General features: G+C 37.0%; 1 gene segment (V, D, J or C); it reads right to left on the bottom strand.

Annotated features, from left to right (window-relative positions):
* Positions 1-4289: 4289 nt before the first annotated feature.
* LOC140334994 (immunoglobulin heavy constant mu-like) overlaps positions 4290-22041 on the bottom strand; it is a 17974-nt gene continuing 222 nt past the window's right edge. Inside the window, 7 exon segments of the C gene segment in view lie at positions 4290-4973; positions 11188-11520; positions 12289-12657; positions 13404-13490; positions 14663-14947; positions 15305-15604; positions 19729-20061. Coding sequence covers positions 4891-4973; positions 11188-11520; positions 12289-12657; positions 13404-13490; positions 14663-14947; positions 15305-15604; positions 19729-20061 — 1790 coding nt within the window.

Below are 22041 nucleotides of genomic sequence, written 5' to 3'. Positions count from 1 at the left end.
AGGCAGAGAGAGGTGCAGATGTAATTGGTAGGTGATCAGAGATTGGGTAATACAGTCAAGGTCATAGCGAGGTCAGGCCTGCATGCTGGGATTCCCTGCCATGTACACAGGGTGGGGGAAGCTGTCGGATCATACTACATGAAATCATTTGCTGGAGCAGTTATGTCATGAATGTGTGAGCAGGGTAACCTGACACTGCAGCGATGATCCGATCTTTTCTGGGTGAAGTGGTCGTAGTTACATTGCAAACACTACCAACAGGGGTAGACAGCTAAAGTCCTATTTATAAAAAGATGAATTCGATATATATAGATCACCATTTTTTCATGTGATGAATTGTTTCCAACAGCTGCCTGGTATCTTTACTAATTTTCATCACAATTTTAAAACATGAAACTGTTACCCCAAATTTTTTTTTTATTTTTAGTTTGTGGTAGGGTGTGGATAAGGTTGACGTTTTAACTAATTTCCTGTCCCTTTGAATCCCATGCAAGAAATGGAGGTTGTGGGTGTCACACCGAACATTGTACGTTCTAAGCATTTCTCACTTTACTAACAATTTTGTTTGTTTTTGACTGTGTTGCTTTTGGAGAGATTTCTACAAACACAAAATAGAACCTGACAGAGCTCCCACCGTTAAAGAAAAAAATGTGCCTGGAGCTGGTCTTCAATGCAGCAAACTCTTGTGATCTTGGATATCAAAAGTTGATTCGCACACTCCAAATCTATACAACTACTAAAGTGTGAAACATCTAATCCTGTGAAAGTGAGCTTGTGTTTTGTCTTGGATGTGATTAGATGCTGAAATGAACACAAATTCTGCTCACATCACTACATTACACCTAGCATCACATTTTGATCAATGTGTTAAATGGTTCCATATTGCTTGACGTTTTCATTACAGTATGAAAATTAATTTGTCTGTCACTGTCCTTTCTCCAATATCCCCCAGTGTACTCCCCCTGCTAAGGAGATCCTAGCTTGGAAATTTCAGCAAGAGCCCTAAGTGTGCCACAGTTTGTACATGCAAATCTTGAATGCATTAAAATGCTTTGGAATGCAGTTCTTAAATGGATAAATTGTAAAATGTAAATATTGCTTTAAAGATTAATAAATACAGTTGTAATTCACTTTGGAGGAAAAGTATCAAACACAAGATCTGTCAGACTTCACTCTTCACATTTGTAAATATTGTATATTATTATTTTTTATATATATAAGTATATCTATATTGATCTTATCTTTTGATTGTGCATCTTTTGTAAAAATCATCAGTTCTGTATAATACAATACAGTAGTAAAGTGCAAAAGCACAATTGCTTTAGTGTTAACAGATCTTTTTTTGTGCTTTTTTACCCTTGCAACTGTTTTTACATGTCTAGGAACTGAATGCCTGGGCCAAAGATGTTATCAGTCAAAGTTCAAAGATGAATCAAAACAGATAGTCTATGACCATCTGTGATATTCAGTGTGAATATGCAACACTGTATTATTATTATTATTATTATTAATAAACAGGATTTATATAGCGCCAACATATTACGCAGCGCTGTATCAAACTATTTTAAGTACAACTCATACCTTGATATCTTAATATTAGATCTATTATGATCTCAGCATTGGTCATAGTAGTTTAATGATATAATCCAAATCTTTACCATTCTTTTAATTTCACACTTTTTTCTGCTGATTGTAAAGGACGTTGTGGGTGACCCATGTTTTCCTTGTTATCTAGAAGCCACTAGATCCAGTCTAAAATTATTAGACTAGATCACCTAGATTCACTGATGAAAGTGTATCCTCTCCAGCCTTGAACAGCTTTAATAAATCAGGCCTGTAAACTTTAGAATCGGGAGCCCAATGTTCATATGACTTTCCAGACCCCTGCATTCTATATTCTTATACCGTATGTTACATATCGCTGACTGCTGCACTTTTTGGCTGTACGGTACATTACATACCTCTAACCAAATGCAGTGTTTGTTGTGTTGTACATTTCGGATATTTAACCACTGCATTCTATTAGCTATGTTACTATATATACTGCATCACTTTCTGATACAGTATATATTACATATTTCACCCCACTGCACTGCATACACGGTTGTACATAATATAATCTTGAGCAAAGTGTTTAATTTTTAAGCAGCCACTAATTTAAAAGTATTTTCCAGCTCTTTGCATAAAGTAAGTAGGTTCAGACTAAGTATTAACTCTTTGTATCTATTTTATGTGCATAGAGAGTAGTTTATTTGTTTTACATATGAACTTTGTAATATGGTTTGCATGTACCTGAGGACTCATGTGCTTTATAACCATGCAAATTTAAGCCAGCCCAATGTTTTACCCAATGTCCCCATCCTGTTGGAATTAACCAATGTTCCCCCCTTTTTAAGCTCCTGTTTAAGAGGACCAGCTCAAGGGTTTTTGAGAAGTATTGATTTTCTGGCTCCCATGTTGCTTGGCTTAAGTACTTTCGGAGTATACTTTCGGTATATACGGTGATTACTGTCCTTAATTTGCTGCAGTTTTGAAGATCGATGAAAGACAAAGCCAGACAATATTTCTGAAGTCAGCCAGGAATGGTTGCCCCATCATTCAGTATACATTACCATAATGTATAGATCTAGCTTTATTATAAGGGATTATGTTATACCCGCTGTTTTTGTTTGCTATTATTATTTGTTTGCAATGTAGTTGGCAGGTTGTTCTTTTAGGTGATGTATTATGGGAATGGTTTCTATTGTGCTTTTGCTTCTTCTGAATAATTTCAGCGAACAGCCTGGGGTCTTTTTTTTTACATAAGTAACCTCCATGATGTAAACGTGGTGTTGGTGTTTTAAATGTGGAATCACCTATTATTTCTGTTTCAGGACAGCTGCCCATGGAAGTGTTAACACTTCAGATAACAGTTACTGCATGTTATGATCCTGACAAAGCAGTTTTGTATGCCATGAAATGTGCTGACTGGTTGCCAATAAATAATTTCCCCTTATCATGCCATTCTTATTGATGATCTGGGTACTCTCTATGGATATTTGAAGTGTCAGCGCATGGACAGCCTGTTTAACCAGAAGCTTTTCTGATGAGTGAAGGCCTGTCTGTTATCATCACTAAAACACCTATTAATAAGGATCTTATATTGTAAACTATATGCAAAACTTAGTTCCCAAATGCCTACCTTTGCCTTGATCACATTGGAATCTTACAGGCCTTGGTATAAGCTGCCTTAATACAAAAGACATTCATACAACTTGATGTACCTTACACCAGGCGATTCCCAGACTTCTCTTACAATGCACAAATCTGCAATTTTTTTGCATTACAAGTAGCTTAAGCCACCTACTCATATTTTACAAAAATTACATGCTTTGAAGAGAGCGGGAAAATTAAAGACAAAAGGAAGAAACAAAGTTAACAAAGTAATTCTAGTGAAAGCTGACATGATTTCAATATGGCTTGCAGAACTTTACTTCTCCTTATGATTAATTAATTACAGCTCCTGTGATTCATTTGATGCCATCATACCAGCTGACAATGGCAGAAGCTGTGCTATTAAATGTCAAATAATTTTTATATGAAGGGTGATTAATAGAAGTGAGAGCTTTATTGGCAAAGAACCCAAGTGACTCTGTCATGAGAGATGTTTTGGGGACTGCCATTACTCGTCATGTTTGGAAGTTGCTAGTTGCTTAATCATGATTATATCACAAAGCGTGCCTGGTATTAATGAATGCCGCAGCTATTTTTTCTTCATTCTTGTTTAATTTGGTTTCTGAGACTTGTTCCACAGTGTCAGCTTGCCAGTCAGGGAATTAGTTTTCTTAAAAGATGCATTCCCCAATGCCAACCAAATGACACTTCAATTGTTCTGTTAGATTTTTAGTAAAAAATGCAAAATGACTAAAAGTGGTTCTAAAATTATATAGCTGAAAAGCCAGTATTGCATTGATACCCATAAAAATAAACAACAATAGAAAAAATGGAAACATATTCTGTTGAATTCTTTATCAGGTTTTCACTCATGTAACGGCGTGGAGTATATTTAATATCACCAACATAAAAATGAAGCTTGAATAACAAAGGATAATCGAATTGACAAAGGAAAAATACATTACCTTTGTTTTTCCAGAAAGTCAACAAAGCCAGAACGAAAAGGATGAAATATGGCAAAGACTTTCAATTGGCTAAAATCAGCTCTTCCAAAATCAGTCTGCGAAACTGCATTGTGCTGACCTCTAGTGGCACAACTATGTCCCTGTGAAAAAATGCATCAATCCAACACTTGGGAAGGTTAGAGATTTACAGACTTTTATTGAGCATGTTCACACGTTTTGCTTATTCAAAGCTCCATAGACACGTTAAATACCCACAATAGCCAGAGTATCGGCACATACTGTATTGCTGCAGGACAAGACCAAAATATCTTACATGTTACAAATGGAGACTGTACAGGCTTCCTCACAGTAAAAGTCATCTTCTCTTGGTTTGTCTGTGTAAGAGTTTTGCCTTGCAACCAGAAGGTATATTTGTTATGGTTTGGTTTTCTTCAACGTGTGTGTACATTTAATATTTTTACGTGTGTGTACATTTTAAAATTGATGATTGTATTTGTATACACAAGTCCAAACTGGTATAACAGAAAGACGCAATGGTGACAGATTACACTCAATCCACCAATTGTGCTTTTGTATGTGTCCTTTAGGCTTTTTAAACTTAAGAGTTTGAATCCAGCTGGCCCAAGGATATCCTTTGGACCAAATTACTGAGAAACAGATTTATTTATATTGTGTTGCCACCTCTTGGAACTCCGGGCTGAGGACCAGGAGTAGAAAAGAAAGTGGTGAAGTGCTTGATTGAACTGGAAGCCAAAGGAGCCACAAATCTCTCTCACATCTCCGAGATCACAGTCTCATCAAACGCTCGAAAACCCCAGTCCCAGTACGTCCGGCTCCAGCTGTTCTTCTTTGGTTCTGAAAAAAAGGAAATGACAAAAACAAATAATTAAACCATCTGTAGAATTTTTTTCACATCTTACCATACGTCTATAAAAGGTAGGTAAGAATTATTTAATGTTGCCTAATTGATAATACAGGTATTGTCAAATTCAAAATTCCTTGATTAACCCAACAAAGTTTGCATATTATAGAATAACTGGGCTATGCTGAGGTAATAATTCACTATCAAAACACATTTGCAAATAACATTAGTGTTCCTCCTTCCACAGATGGACTGTGATAGAAAGTTAGATCTTTTTTTTTCAAGATTCTTTAGACAATTTAAAGGTTACTCTTCCTAAAAATTGCATCTGTTTTATGTTAAACAGTTAGTCTACTTTTATCTGAAGGAAAAAATATTTGGTAGATATATTGCAGACATGGTTTGTGGAAAAAGGCCAATTGTGGGAGACAATTCAGAATACTAATGTGATTTTTATTCCAACATATTTCTCTCTGTGTGTAAATGATGGATAAAACATTATAACAGCCTTATGCCCTTGCCCCAGAAACAGACCCTTTGTATATAAAAATATAAAATCTGTGTATATGTAAAGAATGAGGCCAATGGGTGACACGCATCTTAAAACACTTCTTGATTCACTGGCATGCTGATCCTTTGGCCTCAGTAATTTGTGACCTAGAAGAAGTATGTAGGTGATCGGTCAGAGCTAAAGAACGATTATATAAGCAGAACACAGAAAAATGAGATTACGTATAACAACCAGTATTTCTAGATGTTTAATGTCACACTGCAGCTGACAACTAATCCTATATTATGTGTACCAATAGTAAAAAAAAAACAAAAAAAAAAAAAGATGGTAAATTGGGATGAATGCATACTTACGCTTTGCATTTTCTCATGTAGGGACTTGTTGGATAATATCTGTCATTTACAACAAGGCATTACAGTAGGAAGATTGAAGGGGGAAGGATGCAAATGATTCTGTGATATACCAGGAACCAGAACCAAGCTGTTATGGTTATGGGTACTGGCCCATCCTCTCACACCTACCGTACCCCATTATTATCTTATCCCTATAATGGAAGAATCTTCTGACCAAAAAATAACAGCAAGTGTCAGCATGGGCACTCCTATGGCCATTGAATTATTGCACACAACTTTTGAGGCACCTTTAGTGCTGTAGAATGACATAGGCTGATGTACAGTCACCCGGAGGTACCACATTTTGCACCCACAAATTGGCCTAAAATAAAAATCAATTTTGTTTCTCGTCTGACAATGCTTCTTGCTACATCATTAAGATTAGTATGTATTCTTTTTTCAACAAAGAACACAAATATGACTAAACCTTCTGAATGATTTTCAGCAACTCAAAAAGCTGTATATTTTAATGATCAATGGCTAACAGCTGGATGTTGTATTAGTATTTTATGTGACCCTGTGCCCAGACCATACACTCCAAAGTATTTACATTTTAAACCAGCCAGGAAGAGCAATTTAATAATATAATAATATGGAAACATATAATATAAACATATAATAATATGGAACTTTATAAAGCAAATAATTTACTAATCTAAAACAAATTGAATGAAAGCTGAAATTAATACACATTAAACCTATATTTGTGTTGTAAAAAAACAAGAAATTTCTTAGGTTTTCTGAGAATTGATTATGTTATGTTATCAGATTATATTACACTTCTACTGAATACTACTTTTATTTGAAGAGATAACAAAGATTCTTCCAATAGTATATCTGCAGATAAGGGGAGGGTACAGGTGGTGAAGGCAATAACTGTTCATGTCACTGTAGACACATCTTTTATGTGTGTTTACATGAAGTACATGAAGTCTCATTACAGCTGAAGAGGCAGCAACTCATGTTCAATTGCAGGATAATTATAGTGGCACTTGCTTTCTCTAAAGCCTTGTGAGGTAATCTGCTACTGGCATGTACTATTGGCAAATGAATGTATGGGAAACCCGCACTCCATAAATACTATGAAGTTTTTCCAAGAATGAAGAGCGCACATGTTTATTGCATGAATAACTGCACATTGCCCCTGGCAGAGGTTTCCTTCTGTGCCAGTTTACTTTAAACTTACAAACATGATCAGATCTGCACCATAAAGGATCAGTATGGTTATCCTTTTAATGTCTTCCCTTTCTTCAGGTTTTACACTTACCTGTTTTTACTCTAAAAGATCTTCAATGGGTACTGTGCAGGCCTTTGTTCATTTATTCCTATTGAAAGGCCTTCCATTATCCTTTCCAAAGGTGCTAAGCCTTTCCTTAGGGACAAACCGCGATGCATGGAAAAAGCAAAGCCCGGCTGTGGGACATTAGGGAAAATGCTCTGGGACACACACGTGTAAAGGAATGAACAAAAGTCTGGTGAAAAAGTGGAGCCTGGCTGGTAGACTTTCAGAAAAGAGGATGTGTGGCAATCAACAGTCTACATAGCAAAGGGAAGTGGAAGAGTGGGAACAGGTATCATAAGACGGGGGTGTTGAAGGATGTTTACTAAATTTACAGTTATCCGGTATTGTTTCAAATCTAATAAGACTAGGACAGTATATAATACAATTTATATATAGCATCAGAGTAAAGCAGGGTTTTGGAAATACATGCTTTATCAATCACACCGGCAAAAAGCAAATTAAAGAAGCAGCAGGGCTGAGTGAAAGGATGGTCAGAGATTGCAGGTGGTGAAATGAAGAATGGAGTGATATTATGTAGAAGTTCTGGATGGTCAGCAATGCTGGGTATTGTATCTTCCTGCCTCACCAACATTCTTTCCATGATGCTAAGGGCCTCATACAGAAAATGTCTGACCTAAGAGCTGGATTTTCCTGGAATCAGCAAGGAAATCCTTTCTTGTTGCTAGAGAAGTTTTAAATGTGTAAGGAAGACACTGATTGGTTAAACAGATTATTCTTCAGTCAGACACTTCATACATAACAACTAATATGATTTTTTTGTAATATTTGTAAACTATTTTTATAATATAATATCCAGTCAGCAAAAAGTGTCTTCTTATTATATTTTCCCTATAACCAGAGACCATATTTTTGTTGACTGGTAAAATTTTGGTTATGCATTAGCCATAAAGCCCATATATGAGCCAGTATGCATTTCTTGCCAAGTATTTTGTGCACATAGTGTGAAATAAATTCAAATAAATTCACCATAGAGATAATTGGCATCTATGGTAGACACAGTACCAATATTCCACCTAAGTGCCAGTTCCAATGTTTAACATTCCTATTTGTAGCTGGTTACCCAAATTGACATCCGAGTCAAAGAGCACAGACCTTTCCATGACAGATTCCTTTACATGTTCTCCAAAGTTACACTCCCATTTTTTAAGCCTATTTAATACGGTGTATTTACAGAAATTATTTGTAATTAGTTTAGTAGAGTTAGTGCTGTTTGTTTGGGGACTTGTTTAGAAATATATATATAAATCATTCAGCACACATTTACAGCAGGTGACTATTTCCTCTGCATGTATAAATGACAGCGACTGATTTACCTGCAGTGAATGTTTGGTGAATATCCCATTCACTGCTTTATATATAAAGTATAATGATTAGCATCCCCTTTGCATTGAAACTGTCAGTAAAGGATTTCTCTGTTTCGGAGGCTCCATTAACATGACACAAGAAAATTGGATGATTGTACTGATTGGCTATCTGACATACCAGAAAAAGTTTTTAGGACATAAGGAGTAAGATTATGAAAACACATAAAAATGAAGATAAATAATCTTATGCCATGTTTTATTCTGCAACGACACAGACAATTGATCCATTTTTATCTGCTCCAGTTGTAATTGCAAAATGATATATTATATAGTCATTGTAAAATGAGCAGCATTTTGTAAATAATTGGACATTTAGATGAATGCATAACCATTATTGGAGTCATTTAATTTGTTAAATAATCTCTGCTTGTACAATAGGGAAATAACTTTGACAATGCTGTAGGAAGTGGGTTGGCAGGAGGGGATATTTTGCCCTATTTCCTCTTAGTTTTTATTTTATTCCTCCCAATGAGCTGAACATGTCTGTGCATTTTTGTCAAACTTTTTTTTATATGTATTCTGTATTTTGTATTTTTAATGCACTTCAGTCTTTTAAGACTTTAATGAATACTTTCACACCTTTTATAGGGATAGTAAATAAGCACACGGACACCATACATGTAGATAAATGTATGAACACGTTAATGGATGCAATGATTTAATGGCGTTGGCTCATGCATACATTTACAGTAAACAAACATCATGATATGATTTTGCATTATTCGGCATATGATTGTTAACAAATAGCACCAGAATCTCATTTATAATCAACAGACTATATTGTATAAAGATCCAATAGCAATATACACTTAAGAATATATGTTAAAGTAAGGAGTGCTGCACATGCATTGGTTTGCATAGCAATGAGCAGATAATTTGCATTAGACTGAGCTCATAGAATAATTTTTTTAAACACTTTGCATGAAAACTTATCGGTGAGAAATGTAAACAGCAGTTTGGGTCTCTGTGTGCCCTGGAAAAAGGTAAAACTACTCCAAAAGTATGGCCAAGCCCCAAGAATACCTATAGGTCTGATAACTATAAGTCTCTACAAGACTGGAGAAGATAGACGCTCATGGGAGAACCTGGATGACACAGTAAACCTGGAACAGATGTCTTAAAAACCTTTTGCTATTAATTTGTAAATGTTTTCAATTCTGGATCAAATCCATTCAGGTTTGCTGGATCACCCAGGTTCTTCCATGATAATCTATGTTCTTCAATGTTGGAGAGCTTTATTAAATCAGGCCTTGTATATCTTCAGTAAACTTTCATTTGGAGGTAGAATGTTTTAACAATCCCTGCATTAAGTACAAAATAGTAAAATACACTTTTTCTTTAATAAGCATTCAGTACCCTGTTAAAAAGAAACCTTGCAATGTTACTCATGACCACCGAGTGGCAGTGACAAAGATTTCTGTAAGCAAATATTTATTTTTTCATGAAAGTTTTTAGAATGATTTTGGCATTGTTTACTGAGGATGTAAAACCAGTGCAAACTGAGATTGCATTTTGCATATAGGCAGTGAGGTATAATTTATGAAATATTCTCCTGAGTGAAATGCAGATATTATACCCCACTAAAATACTTTATCTTTGATTGGATTACAATACAGCAATGTTTTGGGCTAAAATTAACATAAAAGATGTGTCCTGTACAAAGAAGGACTTGGATATTAATCTCTTGCTGCTGCCACTGATCTCTGCTAAAGATTCTTTAGATAAAGGTATTTCTGGTCCCCTGCTCACTGGTTCCCCCTGCCAACCCTTTATTATTATTAAATGGTATTTATATAGCCCCGACATAATATGCAGCACTTTACAGAGTCCATAATCATATCACGTATCCTGAATAAATACAGTAAAGCCATAGGAGCTGGAAAATCAGTTTCTAAAAAAAAACATCATCCAATGATTACTCTGCACTGCAGAGATTGGTAGTGTGAGCAGCAGGACAGGGAACGTTATGTTAGGTTTTCATTTTAATGAATGAATTACTTTAACATTTAGTCTGTCTGTAATATACAAAGCATCACCCTATAGTAGAGTTTAGTATTGTCTAAATATAAGTATAAGCTAGCTGCTTTTTTTTGGTTGTTGTTTACTACCTGGTGGGATTGTGTCAGTGGTTTTAAATACAGAATGAAAGGAAAATCTCCCCACAGCAGTCAGTTACATAGACAAGGCTAAGCGCTTAAAAGCCAATTGATATGTTATTGTGTAGTTATAGTAGGTCTACATAAAGAAGTGTCACAGTAATGCTTCATTGAGGTAGACAGTTGGGCTGATTTAGTAAAAAATCTGAGAATCTTCAATGAAACATTGTCAAGTGAAAATCAAATCCTGTTTACTTAAAATACCCAGCCATGTGTTTCATTTGATTGGAGGATTACAATGAATATTAGGACATTTTTTTCATTGGAGATTCTCAACTTCTATAGTAAATAAGCCTGTATATTGACTGAGTAAATCAAATTCTTTCTCATTTGGACCCATTCACAATAAAACATGAGGTATAATGCTTTCAAGTGGCCTTTTTTAGCTATATTACTACTATTCAGTGTGTGATCTCTAGCAGCCCTCTATATTCATCTTGGCCTTCCATGTAAGTGGTTGAGGAACATTTAGAGTATTTACCAGCTACTTTCAGAGGTTGCGAGCTGCGTTCTCCAAGGATCCTCCCTTCATTATCAGTGAAAGAACATGTAAACATGGCTCCAGAATCCTCACTGGTTGGACAGAAGGTGAGGAAGGAGCAGATCTGCCTAGGTGACTTATTCTCAGTAACCTGGTAATTGATATCTTGGTCCTTTATGATGGCTGTCCGCTCTTCATTGAGACACTTCTCCCAAGTGACTCTGATATCTCGGGGAACGTTCCCTTTCATTGTGCAGTTAAGGGTTAACTTCTCCCCCTCGTTGCAAGCTTCTGGGATGCACACTTCAGATACTGAATAGAACCCGTAATTATCTGATAAAATATAAAGAACATACATGTTAAAAGCACAGGAAAACTCTTTATTTCAGGTTCTAATTTTTCAATGATTCATTGGATGTTTAGGTGAGATTTCCTGAATTTCTAGGTCAGTTTAGGGAAACAGAACCTTTGTTGAGGTTTTTTATATCTGTACTGTATTCTATCAGGAGCATAAGTATTGGCTGGAGTTCACAATGGAATCATTTTATAACCAGAACCAGGTTTGCAATTAAGAATTGCATTAGTTTAACCACCAATAACTTTATTATTTTGTGTTTTTAATAAAGTTCTTTGACGTGTAGGCTGATTTTATACCCCTTAGTAACATTAAACTAAAAGTAAAACAGATTATAATATCCTTCTATTAAAACATTTACAATTTTTATTGTAAAAAAACTAGTTTTGTTTATATATTTATTTATATATAATTATTTATATTTATCAAAATATGGTCTGATTTACAACACTGACAGTTAGAAATCCATACATATATAATATTATTATGTAATAAGTATTGCTCCCCAAATGTTGCTGACCTATACCGATACAAAATGCTGACAATTCTACATTTGAGTAATGTGACTTTGGGATTGTGATGGGCAAAATGCAACACATTTTCAGATGCAAAGGTGCACCTGACTTCCTCCTTAATCTTCATTTAAACATCCTATTAACTGGACCAAACTTTATTTGTATTCCAATTGACCTGTATGGAATAAAAATATTTCTGGCCTCCACGTGACAATTATGGTCTCTGCTTACCCAGCACAGTTCCGTAGTATTTCTTCTCCTGCAGCACCTTTCCTGCTCTCATAAATCGGCAGATAAATTCTGCCTGGTCATGGCGTTCCTTGTGCACTTGGAAGCAGAGAATGGAGCAGAGGGAATGACGAAGCCCACCAACAAATTTTTTCTTGACAACATTCCAGCAGGTGTATGAATCTGGCTCTTGTAGCTCTCTGTAGTTTCCTGATGTGTAGAGAGATCCTTTCTCCTTTACTTCAATCTCCTTGTCCCCACGCCGGATAAACCACACTGCACTTATGGTCCTTGGGTACCGGCCTGCGATTCTGCACTTTAGGACTGCAAGGCTCCCCTCGGTCCAGTCCTTACACCCTGAGATATCTGTCACTGGAGTGTGAAGAAACAAGGACAATGACACAGTAATTATCATTCATTTCGATTCCTAATGGGTAAAAAATGTATCATTTTAGTTCATTTAAACAAACTTCCTTACTAGCTAAACACAGGTAAACACTATGCTCATTATTTCCCAACAGCATCCACACGGGCATCTTGTGGGGCCCTTTTCCATGCAATGCAATTAAAAAGCAGATTGTGTAGATTTACCCTTGAGTGTTTGTGTTGTGTATGATAATAAGTTAGCTTTGTCTTTTGGAAAGAATGTAGTATATGAAAATGATGAGCCATGCTCCCGGCTATAAGCATTTAGGACATTTCTGACTTCCCAAATTTACAGAACACTTTATTATCAGAATAGTTTTTACACATATATAAAATTTTACCTATACACAAACTCAGTCTTTCCTCCTACTCCAACAATCACCAGTGGGCAATATCAAAGTTTGTAAAGGTCTTCGTTACTGCTGCAACGCCCTAATGTTAGCAACTTAAAATATAAGTAAGCAGATCTTTATAAGTTGTGTGTTTCTACCAGACACAACAAAAGCTGTAACTATTTTACATGGTCCAACTGTATTTAACTAATAAATGACTATCTTTTATGGGAGTAAAAGCTGGTCCAGTGCAAAAGGTTAAAACTATGATTGAGAGTGCCTCAGACGCTGGCCAGATGCCTCTAATATATACCAATAAATAATGTATTTAGATAGATATATTTTTGGAATTCAATTTACCTTGTTTGCAGAATATTTGAAGTACCACCACTAGCAAAAATCCACTAGCAGCTGCAATCCAAATTTCCTTAGGTACATAAGCATCGACTGCAAGAACACAGAAGAAAATGTTAGCATTTTATATGCACTTTATTTTACATTTAATATACAGGAACAGTTGAGTATTTTTACTTCTAATGTTGTATCTGCTTTTGTTGAAGAAACCATCATGCCATCTTCGCTATTGTGTGTACCAAGTGACCTAATACTCTGTATTACACTAAATACTATTACTGTTTCTTGGCACATATAGTTAACCTGTAAAATGCAGGAAAATTGCCAACACCCCAATGACAATTCTGAATGGATAGAATATTTAGGTATGATTGCTAGACAATGTTTACAGGTTAAGTCCTCAACCTTTGTCTGCTTGGAAGCCACTCTCTATTGCTACAGATCTATGGACCTTAGTGCCAATTTTTGACAAGGACCCTACCAATTAGGACATGAGTCTTTGCATCAGGAACACCGATTTACACCAGAGTTTCCCGCTTCACATTATCCCCTTTTTTACGTCAGAGCTTCCCTTCACATTTGAACACCCCCTTCACATCTGTACCCACCTTTTACATCAGTCTTTCCACCTTACATAAGTGCCCACAACTTCACATAAGTGCCCACAACTTCACAAAAATCCCCCCCCTCATGTCGGATTACCTCCCCAATTTTACATCAGAAGCTTTCCCAGACTCCTGTTGCTTATAGCATGAATCCTCTGCAACTCACTGCTGCTTGATTGCTCAATTTTGTTCTGCTCCCTGTAGCTAGGGGCGGTATTAGCACCGCTTATTGCAGCCCCTATTCATTCCCTATGGGGGCTGCTGCAGGGAGACACTTTATGAACTGACTCCTCATCCGGCAACATTTCCTGGCATGAGTAAACTGTAAATTCACTGTAACTTCACAGCCAGTGTGAATAAGTTTTAACTCTGCTGGCTTCTCATTGTTGTAAACAGAGCCAGAAAAAGAAATCTTCAACTACTGCCAGGATCTGACAGATGATATAAACTAATTAGAGCCTAGAAGAGGAAGCAAATTGTAAAATATGTCCTGTTCCTCTTTCCAACAGCCAGACAGTAGTCACAGGGAGAGTCTGTATAGGCCCTCTGGAATAATGGACCAAATATGCTTTTTTTTAAAAAAAAAAACAGCTGTATCATGGTCACTTGTAGTTTTACATATTTGTAAGGGCATTTCCCAAGCTTGGGTGATGTACTTACCTAGGAATTTGAGTCTTTCTGTCTCACCTCTTGGCATTGTAGGGTGATAAATGGTACAACTGTAATCGATGTTGCTATCTCTGTAACTCACGTTGGTCCGGTAAGTGGCCTCTAGTGAATAGGTGCCATTTCCGTTCACCCACTTATTTAACTTGTACCCAAGGCGCTGTCCACCTCTTTTTATTATAAGGCTCAGATCATCAGGGTAAAAGCCTGACACCAGGCAGACTAAGGAAGAGTTCTTTTGACCTTTGCTGGAGAGGTAGAATGTGACTTGTGGACGAACTGTAATGCAAGGAGATAGAAGTCATTGGAAATCTGCAAATATTGCTAACGATTTTTAAAATATTTCTCCTTGTGGCTGGCTGTCTTTGTCAAATCTGTTTAATTAAGAAAAAAAATATGTTGCATGGTAATATCTGGCATTTTACTTTTAAACGAGCAGGCAAAGCTTTAGGCTTCATTTTGCATGTTTTCACATTCTTTGTTACCTCTGGTTAAAAATATATTTTACAGAGCCCCATAGCTCAAGTAATGGTTCACACACAAGTTAGCTGGTCAGAGCAGTACATTTCTCACAAGCAAAAACTTATATTTGGGACAATAAAAATAAAGCAATGCAATAAGGAAATAAAGGCTTACCTCCAAAGGTGATTTGGAATGTTTTCTTCAGTGGGTAAGGGACATTTTTTTGTTTAATTTGGCAAGCATAGCGGGCGCTGTCATCCCCCAGTAAAGGAAAAAAGCAGAAGGAGTTTTGCACTTTAAACCCTTCAGTTTCTGAGCCTTCTACCACCTGTGGGATGGAGGTGCTAAGGATTTTTCCATTTTTCACCCACTCAAACGTTACATCGGAAGACGAGAGGTTACTTGCTGAACAACATAGCTCATTGGAATGGTTCAGCAATACTGTTGTTCCTATAACATTAATGTAGCGATAATCTGGTGAGGCAAAAAGATTATTATTATTGTCTTTGTGATTAATCACATTTACACATGTTGATTACATAATGAACATTTAATATTTAGGAATGTGGTTGTTTTTCTCCCCAAATGATTGCGGAGGTTATGGATGTATGCACTAATTGAGTGGACACCATGATGATATGTGAATCCATGAGGGATTTACATACCTTAATTGAACACTATATATAAATATTGATATGCACTTCAAATAAAGGGGAATCACCCTATTAACTTTGGGTATATCAGATTAGATTTATAATGTATTTATAAGTGTAAGTGCTAAGTGCTCAAACACATACATTTATGAGTCCATCTACTCCTACCAGAGTTTGGTTGGAAACATATGGGAAGCAATTAATTTATCTAATAAGGCAAGAATTGTGGATATAGCAAAAAAAAAAATTTTGCAGAGATTAGGGATCCTTTTGCCTGTAGGGGATATTAAATGAATCTGTTAGAAATAAATTGAAATCAAGCTAATTGATCCTTGGGACAATTAAAACAACATATGAAAAATAAATGCTTATTTATAAGTAAACACAGTCAATACAATCAATAGGAATACATAAACACAAGGAGTATTTGAAAGAAATTTATTCTGTATTTTTTTAAAGCACTTTATATTGTTCCCCTCTTTTACATTAAACTATCATCATCTAAGTTATCATTATCTAATTTACAACATTGGAATGACCTTGCGCCTTGTCTCTGCTGTGCCTAAGTATAACATCACATGAGAGGAGAGCTTACAGGTGACCATTAGCACTCAGCATAGATGTAAGGCCATTTATTTATTCGTTTTATACTGTTTTGTTGAAATCTTGAATCTCAAATGTTGTCAAAGAATTCACAGATAAAAATAATACATTTATGTTAAATATCTATTCTGGTAAATGTATTAAAAATTGATTGTTATTGTAGATCTCTTCCTGAGGAAATGGACTTCTATATGAATTTTGTACTTCTATCGAATTCTGGTTTTATTATATTATCTAATTTAACTTGTGAAATTTCAAATAAAATTATATTCTGCTTTTTTATATATGAAGTTAATCATGTATAATTGACCTTTAAAGTCCCTCAAAATCTGTTTTTTCTGTGGGGAACCTGGCTGTTTCTTGCACACATATTTACACATGTAATGCATCTAATAAAGATTAGCCTATTAGTATTTGTTGGGATTACATTGCAGTTTGTTAGGTTTGTTATAGGTCTGCTGCATCACTACCCTCTGAATACCTAGTTTCTTGTGAGGTCAACCCTCAGCTTTTAAAAAAGGTTTTAGGGCAGTACAAAGAGTTCCACTAGTATATGCTGACTTGCAGCAACGTTTACAAAGGACAGTATTGTAAATGTTTCTGTTGAATTTATTTTTTGTACAGGAGCATTTTAAGTGAACAATGATTAAGTAAGGTGAAACATGATATTATAGTAAATTGGCCCCTACATGCCCCTTACAAAGGGGGTTGTTTACTTACAAAAACTCCTTTTAGTTTATGTCATCAGTTTAGAATCCAGTTTAAAAACCCATTCTACTTTTCTTGTAATCTTTATAAAGTTTCAGAAAACTTTGAATATAATCAAGGTAAATGTAATAGAAGTTGTTTGTCAGAAAATAAAATACTCTACTTATCTTTGACAGCCAATCACATTCCAGCTTTTTTTCAGAGAAAGTGAAATGTTAATTCATGATAGATTTAAGTAAGTAGCTTGCATATTCATACATGAAATGATAGTTATCTGTATTTCCTCCAATATACAGTAATACATATATTGGGCCTGATTTATTAATGCTCTCCAAGGCTGGGGAGGATACACTTTCATCAGTGAAGCTGGGTGATCCAGAAAACCTGAAATAGATCTGGTCCAGGATTCAAAACCGTTGCTAGCAAGTAGCAAATCACTTTGAAGAAGTCCATTCCAGGTTTGCTGGATCATTTGCAGATTTTGTGCTACGCACCCACTTATAGTAACTGGGTACTACACTTGCGTTTGCCCTAACCTCTGCCACATTCTATATACCTTATCATTGTGCTAATACACAGTATCATCCTGCCTTGCTGGTACAATGTGTTGTCTGTTTTTTTTTGGGAGGCAACTTGTTTAGTCAAATTCTAAATATGACATTTCCAACATATCTTATAAATTAGACACTTTTTCCTTTTAGACTACCTTGAAATAAATATGTTTGCCTAACTTTGCTGAGACTTTCTAATGTATTGTGTCAGCAGCACTGTCCACTGAACTTAGTGGACCATGAGAATAGTCAATATCTTCCAAGAAACGTTTGAGTTGTGATGTTGTGAGATGGTCATAAACAGGCTTTGTCAAAAATGACTGCATTTCTGAAGATGACTAGCATATTGTCCGGTTGCAACACTGGAGCTGGAGGTCCACAACCAAAACTTTATTTTATAACCTAAACACATACATAATGTACAGGGAGTTGATAACACTCATAAATGCCTGAGGTTGGCACAGTCATACCATCATACCACAACATGATCTGTACAGAGTAGTGTTGAAATGCATGTCCAGGTCTTTTTTGGTGGTCCAGCACTTTAGCCCTAGTGTTTCTTTTGTTTGAGAGGCTTCAGGCCCACTCATTATACAACAGGCAAATCTAACAAAAAGGACATTGTGGAACTGGAGCAGAAAAGGGCAACTAAACTAATAAAAGGAATGGAGGAGCTCAGCCATGAGGAGAAATTAGCTGAACTGAATCTATTCTCCCTTGAGAAGAGACGTATAAGGGGGGATATGATCACCCGGTATAAATATATAAATGGTCCATATAGAGAGCTCTCTTCCCCATTATTCACTGTAAGATCATTACAAAGCACAAGGGGGCGCTCTTTGCGTCTGGGTTGTGAGATGGTCATAAACAGGCTTTGTCAAAAATGACTGCATTTCTGAAGATGACTAGCATATTGTCCGGTTGCAACACTGGAGCTGGAGGTCTACAACCAAAACTTTATTTTATAACCTAAACACATACCCTGTATATCACCCTGTATAAATATATATATGGTCCATATAGAGAACTCTCTTCCCCATTATTCACTGTAAGGTCATTACAAGGGCGCTCTTTGCGTCTGGAGGAAAAGAAGTTTAATCTCCGGATAAGGAAGGGATTCTTCACTGTAAGGTCGGTGAAAATGTGGAATCGGCTCCCTCAGGAAGGAGTTTCACAAGTTCTATAAATTGCTTTAGGAAAAATCTGGATGATTTTGAGAAACACAGAATAGAACTGGGGATTAAAGCTTTAAGGAAATTATAAAAGGGACTGTCGATCCAGGAAACATTCCATTGCCTTATGTTGAAATTGTATGTAAGTCGAAACAGGTACATAAACCCTCGTCCGGGGCCCACTAGTGGGCCGCGGATGTCTGACAGGTGGGCCGCGGCTCCGGTAGGTGCAGCCCCCAGCGGGCTCAGGAGAAGGACCCTGCTTGGGGGGCGCACCAGCCAGAGCTGCGGACCACATCTGCCGGAGACATTGCAGGAACGGGGCGGTGAGCAGGTTGTCTCTGGATCTCCCATTGCAGGCTCAGACCTGCGATGGGAAAGTGGGCCGGTTATGACATCACTCTGGGGGAAGTTTCTTTCACTTTAAGGGACACACGGCTCCCCACGAATGCTCGGTCCATGATCCGTGCTTTTAGCGGTCCGCGAGTTTCAAAAGGTTGGGGACCACTTAGTTACTGCATAAAAATCCTCACTGTGAGCTAATCACAAACAAAGCAAAAAAAAATATTACGGAGCCTAGACATTCATTAACTTCTGGAGCAAGCTGTGCTTTGATATGCAAAAAGAAACAACTGCAGATTTTGTCTTGGTCATTAAAAAAATTACAAGATGTTACAAATCCGCTCAGCTCTTAAGATCACTCACAACCTCAGCTGTGTTACGCAAAAGATTTCCTCATGCAGACCGCCCCTTCCCCCATCCAGCCTCCGAAAGCCCTGTTCGTATCTAGGAGTCGTCTGTATGTTGGATGACCCTAACTTGGGGACTACCTGTACACTTTATTACATCTATTTAGTACAATATTATTTTAAGGAGAATCATTTGTAAATGTACATATACTTTTCACTTACCTTTAACTATTAAGTTTAAACTTTGTGTGGCTTGTTCAGATGCCAGTCGGATGCTACAGGAGTACCAGCCAGCGTCCTCATGGCTGACATTAGTGAGGGATAGCGAGGCATCGCCTTGTGCCAGTTGCTCTTCTGAGATCTCTGCCCCCGGTCTGAACGCAGTGATTTTATCCACGTAGGACAGCACTTTCTTCCCCTCATTCTTCCATACCACATGTACCTGCGCAGGGTCTACAGGTGGAACACCTAAAGTAAACTTACACGGAAGAATGGCGGTGGAGCCCACTTCAGCTGAAACCGGGGATGGTGAGGTTGTGACTTGAAGCTGAGCGCCTAGAACAGAGACAGTCACTGTCATTTTCACATAACACAGACATATTCCAGCTTTTTTGTTTCTTGGTTATGGGATATTTTCAGATATTCATTATGGGATAATATACACAATATGTACAGTATGTATTATTTTCTATTGGCATCATACAAGCTTCCCATCACAGTGGAACGGTGACCTTTTTAAATCAAAGTAGGAAAAGTCTTTTATTAATGGTCCATTGCTAAAATTGTCTTTTAGTAATGGATAATAGTATTATTTTCCCAGTGTGGAGGTCAGCAGGGTGTCCTCAGATCATATTTTATATTCATGGTATATATGATGCAGATAGAAATAGCCTGCTGTAGCCCTCAGCTATATTCTGCCTTTATAATATTGATACCATGTGTGTCTTTCTACACAAAGTTTGTGTGTCTTTGGACAAAATGTTTTCTGGCAGTCAGAAAACCAGTAATAAGAAATTTATAAAGGCGGTCATTGCTGACTTTGAAAGATGCTCGTTGGATGTTATCGTTCTTTTAACTTTTTATCACTGAGAATGTATGCTGCAATATTAGGACGGATCTGCATACATATTCTGGGCCAAAGACTTCAAAGGTACTGAGGATATGGGTGTAATGTCCGCTATATGTTCTTCTAGTGGACCTGTAACACTGTAAATAAACAAAAGGTGATGGGCTGCAGCTGGGGCTGATCTATATTTTATATTTTTAAATGATTTCTTTAGTTGTATCATTATTACATTACCACATCTCCTTTCCATATCATATCCATACTGTGCCTAGGCCGCCCACAGAGCACTTCTTATTTCCAACACATGAAAGGGACAATTAGTGGGAAGGCCAATTGGCTCAATGGCTAGATTTCTGGTCACTGAGCAAACTGTGCCACCAGGTGGAATAGCGTTTTAAACATCGCCAACAACTGCAGGGGCACCAGGAATAATACGAATGTGTTATCTCTGAGTTGTCCAGGAAGTAAATGGTGACCCGGGATGATTCCTTAACAAAGATGGCTCCATCCTTGTTAAGAGAAAAGCAGATGACGGCACTAGGGCAGTACTGTGATCCCTGAAAGTGGTAATAATCACCTCGGCACATTACTTAAAACGCATGGATTTAATGAAAACTTATATTTTATGTCAGTTCCTTGATAAATGTCTTTAGTCCTGTTATCATTGTAGAGCAGTAGGTAGGTCTTAGAATCGTATTCACAGATCTAATGCTTTTGGTTGCTTTGTCTGTGGTGACCTTTCTGTGATTATGGATTTCTTGAGCTAGTTCTGAGGCCAGTAAGCCTGTGACACCAGATAAATTTATATTTTATATATGTGTAACATTTACAGTCCGAATACATGTCATCTAAAACACTGAAAGGTAAGGGAGGAATGATAACAGCCCACAGCTTCATTTTCTCATTTTAGGATAAATATACAGAAAGGTAGCATTGTGCCCGGTTCATTCTGTACATTACCCTATAATTAAAGTTAATAATGAGTTGGGGACAGACTGCTGATCTGTTGGGGGGTTTGTAATATAGAAGTGCGTGAGAGGTAGCACCCAAATCATTGGCACTACAAGCTGGAAATGTCATAGCAATCACCCAATGCAGAATAATGCTGTACACATTGTACTAGAATGACATCTGTCTGCATAGCTTTAGGTGTACACACACCCAGACATCTCTAGCATTCCAGGATTACAGGGAATACTCAGAGATGTGTATAGTAACACAATGTGTAATGCCCGGGGCAATGACAAGCACTGGAGACATCGCAGCCACATCGCTCCATCACACTGCGTGAGCATCATATCTGCAGAGAGGGTTGCTGCGATCCTACACTTCTCTCATTGTCATACCAGCCAGCATGCAATCAGCACAATATCACAAGGACACACACTGCTACAATCTGTCCACAGCAATGGTCATATCCACAGCAATGATCACATCCACAGCAATGGTCATATCCACAGCAATGATCA

Source organism: Pyxicephalus adspersus, chromosome 7 (genome assembly GCF_032062135.1).
Source record: "Pyxicephalus adspersus chromosome 7, UCB_Pads_2.0, whole genome shotgun sequence".
NCBI classification, from domain to species: domain Eukaryota; kingdom Metazoa; phylum Chordata; class Amphibia; order Anura; family Pyxicephalidae; genus Pyxicephalus; species Pyxicephalus adspersus.
Note: the sequence above shows the minus strand (reverse complement) of the source record. Positions and strands in the feature narration are given on the sequence as shown.